This window comes from Nilaparvata lugens, chromosome 2 (assembly GCF_014356525.2).
Source record: "Nilaparvata lugens isolate BPH chromosome 2, ASM1435652v1, whole genome shotgun sequence".
NCBI classification, from domain to species: domain Eukaryota; kingdom Metazoa; phylum Arthropoda; class Insecta; order Hemiptera; family Delphacidae; genus Nilaparvata; species Nilaparvata lugens.
Window position 1 is genome coordinate 74,716,056 of NC_052505.1, and position 8,731 is coordinate 74,724,786.

General features: G+C 32.0%; 1 protein-coding gene across 3 annotated transcripts; it reads right to left on the reverse strand.

Annotated features, from left to right (window-relative positions):
* Positions 1-1,280: 1,280 nt before the first annotated feature.
* Positions 1,281-5,384, reverse strand: LOC111044308. 3 transcript variants are annotated; one of them, XM_022329407.2, is made up of 4 exons: positions 5,262-5,384; positions 4,377-4,606; positions 3,588-3,747; positions 1,281-2,393 (listed from the first exon to the last, which is right to left on the reverse strand). In XM_022329407.2, exons 2-4 carry the CDS (start codon positions 4,539-4,541, stop codon positions 2,278-2,280), a joined length of 441 nt encoding a protein of 146 aa, XP_022185099.2. In that variant the 5' UTR covers positions 4,542-4,606; positions 5,262-5,384; the 3' UTR covers positions 1,281-2,277. The 3 variants fall into 3 exon arrangements, with proteins under 3 accessions (XP_022185099.2, XP_022185100.2, XP_039277656.1); XM_022329408.2 differs by having other exon boundaries at positions 1,281-2,390; positions 5,262-5,310; XM_039421722.1 differs by lacking the exon at positions 5,262-5,384 and having other exon boundaries at positions 2,164-2,393; positions 4,377-4,892.
* Between the last annotated feature and the right edge of the window lie 3,347 nt (positions 5,385-8,731).

The following is an 8,731-nucleotide window of genomic DNA, read 5'->3' on the forward strand; positions in this document are numbered from 1 at the left end:
TGGTTCAGTTGAATTAAATCATTAATAAATTAATATTCTTGTACAATTTTTATTAGGTTTGAGACTGTTATAATTAATTTCTGCCGTTTTATCAATAATATAATTTCATGCTATGACCTATTTAGTTACAATAAGACCTGACATATAATATAATTTCTTAAATAATAAATAATTTCAACGATAATACACACATTTTACTTTTTTATTTGAAATTCTTGGTCCTTTATTGATAGTTTTAATTTTTAGAGATGGTATTATATCTTACGTGAAGCCAGCATGACATTTGACAATACTTTGAATCAGTCAGCTGCGTTCGAACTGTTTTAAAACATCTGATCGATAGTACACAAAGTGTAACCTCAAAATCAATGATCAATTCATAAACAATTTGTGCTTTATTTGCAAAATAATTATAATTTTATTGAATAATTTTCCTAGAAAATATTCAGTACAGAACGGTACTCTTATCTAATATACAGTTATTGATAAGTAAGCTTTATCGCTCGGTCGCTAACTATTCCTTTAGCAAATTCTTTCATTTTAAAAGGTAATCACAATTTTTCTCTCTTCTCATGAGATCTATTTGAAAGATTCATCACAATCAATAATTATGTTCGAGAATAACCAAATTTGCCACAACTTGTTAAATTGAAGAAGAGTATTCCAAATTACGAGATATGAATTACAATAATTTCTATAACCAGCATTGGATCCACATGGAAGTATAATAAAAAGAGGAAACCCAGACAACACAGAGACCTCTGTTGGACGTCCAGTGGATGGCCATGTCGGATATTTAGAATATCCGGCGGACATCCGTTTTTTGCCAAAATATGTCCTATGGACGTCCACAGGACATTCAAGTGTCACAGAATCCGATGTCCGTCAGACATCCAAATTTAATCCACACTAGACATTGTTTGGATATTGTAGGACATCCTACGGATGTCTTCCGGATGCAATAATTATGAAATTAGGATAGCCACTGGACATCCATCTACATCCTAATTCAATCCATGCTAGACTTTTTTGGATATTGTAGGACATCATATAGATGTCTTGTGGATGCCATAATTATAAAATTAGGAAATCCATTGGACATCTACTTACGACCAAATTTGGTCTGCTTTCTTGACCATGAGGAACTAAGATGTTTGTCATGAATACATTTTTTTATAATATAGTGAAGATTTAGTTACCATTCCGATGCAGTTCTTGGCCCAAAACGGTACTCAATTCTAGATTCTGTTAAAAAAGAATTTCAATAAATAAAATGCATATTAAAATTTTAACAAAATTTTATTTTGAAATCACAGGTTAATTAAAAACCATCAACATCAGTTCATAAAAGTATAACTTTCCTCCCTAGGTGTCAGTGGCGGCTCCAAAACAAAATAAACGTGTGTGTAATAATAAACAAGGATATGTAAGTGATCGTGTAATAAACAAAAACTATATTCATTCTATTGAAAATTTATTGGATAATTGGATATTTAGTTAAAAGCAATTGAGAATGTAATTGAACTTGAGAAGTTTGTGAGACCTTCTAATATTGAGAATTCCACACAATCAGTAAGGGTTTGCGTGAGCGCGTAAGTACAAGTTAAAAATATTACTGTGCTATATATTGTATTTCCAGGCTAATAATATTAAGACTGATCTTATGTAGAACAGTTTTGGGCTTTCTATTTCTATTGTATTGATTGAATCTTGTAACTTATTTATTTCACTTATTGTTATCTCTTACAGTGACTTGGAATTTTGTTGGGAAAATGATATAATTCAAGTTCTATGACAATTATCCCTATTAAAATGACAATTTAATAATCCCTATTTATCGCGTTCTTACTTCCTATGAAAGTTAGGATTGGTATCTGCAACCTCCAATCTATATTTACACCAGCCGCCACTGCTAGGTGTACAAATAAATATTTTACAAAATGGATATAACCTTGAAAATGTTGATTCAAAAGTATTGATAAAGCAAGACTTTTTCCATATACTAAGATAATGTGGGAAAACGTAAGAATTTTGTTATGAATGAGTTACATTATTCTAAGAGAATCATGAAAAAAGTTAGTAGTACTCATTGAACCTAATTTAAACTATTATTTATAGGCCTATTGTTATTTACTTTTAAAAACATATTCAAGGTTCATGAAGTATGGCAAATATATGATGCAATTTTAGATGTTTAACTACAGCTACTACAAACACCGTTTTTGTTTTGTTTTATGGCAAATATATGATGCAATTTTAGATGTTTTACTACAGCTACTACAAGAACCGTTTTTGTTTTCCGGTTTGACGTTCAGGAGCATGCCTCAACCAATTTTTGGTGGCCTCTTCAATCGTTTTTTCCGTTGCTTCTTGAAACCCCATCTTAACAGCTTCTGAAATGAAGATCAAATTGTTGTAAACTGCTGATTTTATTATAGTCAGAGTGAGGTTTAAATGGTGTTTTACAATTTTAGTTTTCAATCCCTTAAAACGATATTCAAGGCAACCACATTATTTCTCTTGCCCAAGTGAACAAGCCCTACTGTTCACTGAATCACTAGTAGACCAATCAGGACCCCCTATATACCAGGCATTGGTCCTGGACCAATCACGAGTAATGTAAATATATACTATATTCTGTCTAACAAAAGAACGGATTGAATATCATAATAATAATTATTGACCAATCAAAGTGAAGTCTAAGATTCAAGTCGACGATTTAGCATTTTTCTTTATGTTTATTGTTTGCCGCATTTACGGCTAAATGCGGCAATGGATTTTCATGAGATTTGGCAGGAATATTCATTTTTTAACTATAAGTCGATGTATACACAAGGCTTTTTGAAATTTTGCGTTTTAAGGATAATATGGTTTAGGCCTATAACTGCGAAAATCAGAATATCTCATCCCCGAAAATCATAAGTATAAAGACGAATGAACTTAACTTAAGAAGATAATGGAAACTTAAATTTTTATTTAAAACCATAGGTTAGGGATTTAGGCTTTTGCTTTTAAATCGCAATATGCTGGTATTATTCAAAATGTTTAGATAATGAAAAGCAAAAAGCTTGCATCTCAGAACATTTGTGTAATTTAGTTTTGCTGAACGTCACCTTAAAATTTTTTGGGGATGCGGTATTTTGACTATAGCTATAACTGCGCAATGTCTACTGTTCCCAGAAGTACTAGTAGTTTTGTTTTGGTAAAATTATCAGCTGAAAGCCTGAAATATTGATTCACATATGACTACTCCTTCATGTAAAAAGAGCTAATTTTCAATTTTGGCAATCATTAAAAAATATATTGAACAGAATGTGAAACTACCTCAAGACTTTTCAACTGATAGTGTTTTCGAACCAAAAAATTCTTTGCTCACATTCACTCCATCGTTTTGGTAAGCAAAGTATAGTGAGCCACTACCTTCACTAGCTAGTGAGTGAGCCCCGGGCTGAAGAGCTCGCTAAAACACTGATATTGTCAGCTGTTCTATTGAAAGCGTTGAAAGTCAAGATAAATAGCTCAAGTTGGATTGAGTTACGAATTGTATGCAACTAATAGTCGTTTGGACAACTAACACATGCACTTACCCTCAAGGACTCTGGCACTTTGAAGAATTGAAAACTGTTTTTTCCCTTTCGCACCAAACCAGCTGTAGTCTTTGGCTAATTCATCACCAATAAGTCTTCTCATTATTCTTTTCGTCATGTCATTTATGCTGTTTTCGCCAATTTTACTCAGGTAGTTGACCTGGAAAGTTAAAAACAAAAACCATATTAACAATGTAGTAAAACTCTTATTATTAACACTGCAAGCAAAGTCCAGCACAACTGTAGTAAATTTAAAATAACACATAAGAATAAGAGGTGTCCAATCTGAATGAAGTTGAGGATAAATAGGTACTCAGCATTTCGAGTCAACATGCAATATGCTCTGCTGACCAATTGGTTTGGATAATAGACTCAATACTATATAAGTCATAACTCAATTACATTTTTATTTTCTAATTTTTAATAAAATCCACCTATTCCAAATTCCTACTTATCCAAAGAAGGTTTGGTCCCAATAAGCTTGGAATACCAAAACTCTACTGTATTGTCTCAATTTGTTTAAACAATTTATAAAAAAACTAGTAAAAACTTCTTTACTTTAACATAGTAACATCAAACATAATAATTTCATTTTTTAATGGTTTTAACATCAGTATGTCCATAAGATCCAAGCATTTCTCCTGACAATAATATCTTATACAGTTTAGTTGGAGAAACTTCAAGTTTAAAAAACTAATATTGTTTAAAAAATTGAACACCAGTTGCAGATTACTTGTACATTAAACTGAAAATTGAAATCTGAAGTTGTACCAACAAAGTATATCTTACCATGTTATTTTTGGAATGATTATCTCTCAGCTCCTCTTCTATTTTGAGCAGACTCTCCTCAGTCTTCATTGACAATCGTGCCGGATCAAAGTTGATTTCATCATGCTGCTGGTTTGACCAGGGGTCTGTATTTTGATTTTGAGATTTCAATATTGATTCCAACATGTCTCGGTTGCTGTTAGTAGTAGCTCTCAGAAGAGCTAATTGCTGAAGAACTTATTTTCTGAATTCTGGAACAAGTATTTATAATATTAAAACAAAATATTTAAAAAAATAAAAATGGGGATTTATACTTTCACCAGTATTTACCCATTTTACCAGTGATTTTAGAGGGTACATAAAAATGCTTTATGAAAAAATTAACTGTGTCGTGAATATATCAGTTTTTAACCAAAAAATTCTGAAAGGTTAGGTTCTATAGGTTGGCCTTGATTAGGTTGTGTAACATTGACAATGGTACACAATTCAATTTTTTTATAGGCCTAATAATTTTATAAGTAACCGATTTTGTTTTGTCAATTTACTACTGTCATGACATAGGCTAGCGTTGATAAATTTTTAAAATCACACAGACTTAACCTAAGCAACCTTAAAAAGACAGCGTATTATGCATTGATTAGCCAGGTCTATAAGATTCATAGGCTATTCTGAAAATCAAAAATGAAGATCACCTTCAAGAAGTTGAGGAAAAATAATAGGCCTATAACATTACAACTTATTGATCAAATCACAGGTAACAAATTAACAGCCTCTACAGATACTGCATGATGAGAACTGAACAAAGAAATGACATAGCCTATTCTACATTGATTGGCTCAGTCTATAATATTAAATATTTTATAACAGTTACTTATGAGGAGTTATGGAAAAATATATTACACATACCTTTGCAATTTATGGATTCCACGTTTTTCAAGAATTCTAGGATTCAACGGTTTCAAGATAGCCACAAAGAAGTAAAGAAAGACCGAAGAAAGAAGAGCAAACAGCCAGCGAGCAAACACTTTCTCTTTCAACTTATATAGATCAAAATGGCCATGGCGCAGAACCAGTGCTACCTACATACATTCTGCGCTCGCTATTTAGCTCTAATTTAAAATATCACAAGATCAATATTTATAGCTATTCTCCATTTTTTTCAAATAAAACTTAAGAAAACTGGAAATATATATAGCCTACTAAGATTCTCACTATTATATATGATAAGTTAATAAGCTATTTCATACAAAGTATGGAAAAGTTGAAATTTTTCGTAAATCTCACAAAAATCCTATTGCTTTCCACAGAATCACCAGGATTTTGTCTGATTAGAGTTGAATGAACAAAAAACAAGTAAAAATGCTTTTTACTCAAAAACTATGGCTCTAATTGAAAAAAATATACGAAATAAAAAGTATTTGTAATGCAATTTTACATCTAGAAAACTTACTCTTGTTATGAGTAAGTAATTTTTTGTTATATGATGCACAAAATTTTCAAAGTCGTTTGGTGATAAGAGTTTTGAAAATTCATTGCTCCTAAACTATTTTGAATCTAGCTTCCCCTCGTCCTAGAATTGAAATTAAACTCAAAGATAGTCCCTATATGTCAATTTCAGCCCTAATCCACGCTTGGAATTCGAGTTTAAATATCATTTTCGCTAAATTTTGGAGGGTTGTTGTGAGTGCCAGGGGTGAAACATAAGGATGTGCTTCACAGACCTATTGGGGGTCATATAGGTCTGCATGTGTGCCAAGTTTCATCCCGATCATATAAGGGGTTGGAGAGTGACGGGCGCCCGATGAAATTTATTGAAGAATATCATTTAGTTGATACTAACATATTATATACTCAAATATAATGTAGTATATTTGATTGAAATAAATAATTGAAAAATAAAGAATGAAAATGAAAAGTCAACTATTTTATACAAATAAATTAAAAAACCCATGGTCATCCTTTGTATGATGTCCTATGGACAACTATCTGGGATTTGTTTTTGGACCATCCAGATTGGATATGTGATGGACGTCCAGTGGTAGTCCACAATAGCCGTGGATCAACATAGGATATATCGGAAGCGGATCGGACATCCAGTGGATATCATGTGTTGTCTGGGAAATGATTTTCTCAATTTTTTGTCTGAAGTAAGTTTGTTTTTATTTAATGAAAATGATCTGGTAGTCGAGGTGAGACGACTACCAGATTTTCACAATCTATGTGCAAAATTTGGAAATCTAAATCATTCCCGTTTTTTAGGTATGCAATCCACAAGTTGACATGTTTTGATGCGAACAAACGAACACATGAACAAACACAACCCTACTCTCTCCTATTATAGATTAAACATCGGGAGCGGTTTGCATAGTGTAAAAATTTTAAGTTTGAAAAGAATCAGAACTGAAGATTCAATTGATCAAAAGATGGTTTTTTATCATGATGCAGTCTACATGTTGTGACGAAGTGATTTGAGATGAAGTAGTTTCGATTATGAATTATTTCCTCCAATAAATGATCTTGTAGTCGCGTATCTATTTCCTCTCCAAAAATTCTTCTATGAATAGGATATCATGCCAGTCTCCTCAAATCTCTGGGACAGTTTTGACTCTCCTGTGAAATGCAGATTGACCTCTTCCAGTTTGTTCACTAAAAATGTTAATGAAATTAAATCAATTTGGGAAGGATGAGATGAATACCAACGATGCAAAAACAGCATTAGCGCTGGACCACTGAGGTGCCACTTCATTAGGGAATAGCAACAAATGTCAGAAAATTGTTGTAGTTCGTTAAACTAATGTTGAATCAATGGAATCCCATGTGTGTCGGATTTGTGCTGCTTCCCGTGACATGTTTTCCACACCTGTTCTTTGCGATTCTTCCGGACAAACAAAGTGGAGGAAGTAATAGATTCCGTTGTCCTTCCCCTCCTTCGTAATTCTTGGCAGTTTTGAACTTCGTCCAACTCAAAAGGGAAAATAGTTTTATTTTAGAAAGAGGATGATGACCTAAACTTCCTTAAGTGAGACATTCAGATTTCAACCAAGAATGTAAAATAGTAATAAGAATAAGAATAATATTCTCTGTATAATTTATTCAGAAAATGCTCCTCCCGCATCAACTCATGAAATGTGGTAATTTATAATATAGTGTGCAGAATTTTCATTAGTTTCACATTTTTAATGTGTGTTTCTCTACAAAACAACGTGTGCTGGAACAATTCAATTCATTACTTTACTAGGAGAAAGGTAAAGAGATAAAGAGATAGGATAAAGAGATGATGATAAGCCAATTGATAATGCTCTTTTTGATAAGCGTTCTTTATTTTTGAATGAATGAATGTTATTCTCATAAAATTCTAATTGGATTAAAATATATATTTTCTGCTTCCTGATTAATCTGAAAAAATGATGCCTTCGGTCACGGCTACCTTCAACAGCCATTATGTCAGATTGCTTGATTTTTATTTTGTGCTAGGTCAAGACAGACCCATTGCACATCAAAACATTTTACAACAGAAATTATACGTAGCAAAGGAAATAATAATAATACATTAATGTGTATATACATGTGTAATGTTATATACATGTATATAATGTGTATATAAATGTGGTAATTCATAAAATAGTTTGCAGAATTAATTTGAGTTTCACGTTTGTAGTTGTACTTCATACAAATCTCATGAGTCGAGAATCATTTTATTCTCTCACTTCTATCATAATATTTCTGAAACTTGCTCAGATCGACTACAAAGTTTTTTTGAATAACATCAGAAGAATAATTCACATTATACTTTAGAATGAATAGCGGTCTGGAATTGAAATAAAAACATTCTTTATTGTGCGAAGTTAGGACTTTTTATTCACTTTTTGTGTAGTTGAGAAGTTGATATTGTGGGAATTATTCATATTGAATTGACTAAGAAATTGTCAAAAAACCACTGATTTATTGATAATTAGAAAGACCGGTTTCGGTTATTACACCATTGTCAATCTCTGATAAACTATCAGACTTTTTATTCCTCTCTTATTATTCTCACCCTCGAAAAATATGTAGTTGGGAAATAACCAGATAGATCTAGTAAATAAATATCTATAGGAAAATCGAAGATATTCAATATTTCTTGGAAGATTCAGTAATTCATCCTGTGAATCGTTTACACTTCTTCCAGGAAAAGTGTAATCTCAGTATATTAAAAATTCCAATATACTTGAAAAATGGAACAGAATATGATTCTTGGAAATGGATGAACTGGAAAACATGATACCGTTTTGTTGAGACCGTAGGACTGGTGGAAGAAAACTTTCATCGTTTCCTAAATTGAAATTGGAGAGGACCAAACTGAAATCACTCGGAATTCTAATTAGCAGGAAATCTTG

Excerpts from the sequence above, each read along its gene's own strand:
- LOC111044308 (XM_022329407.2), bottom strand. The coding sequence starts at position 4,541 with ATGTTGGAATCAATATTGAAATCTCAAAATCAAAATACAGACCCCTGG. Across the intron at positions 3,748-4,376 it reads ATCATTCCAAAAATAACATG|GTCAACTACCTGAGTAAAAT; the intron begins GTAAGATATACT and ends TTAACTTTCCAG. Across the intron at positions 2,394-3,587 it reads AAGTGCCAGAGTCCTTGAGG|AAGCTGTTAAGATGGGGTTT; the intron begins GTAAGTGCATGT and ends TCTTCATTTCAG.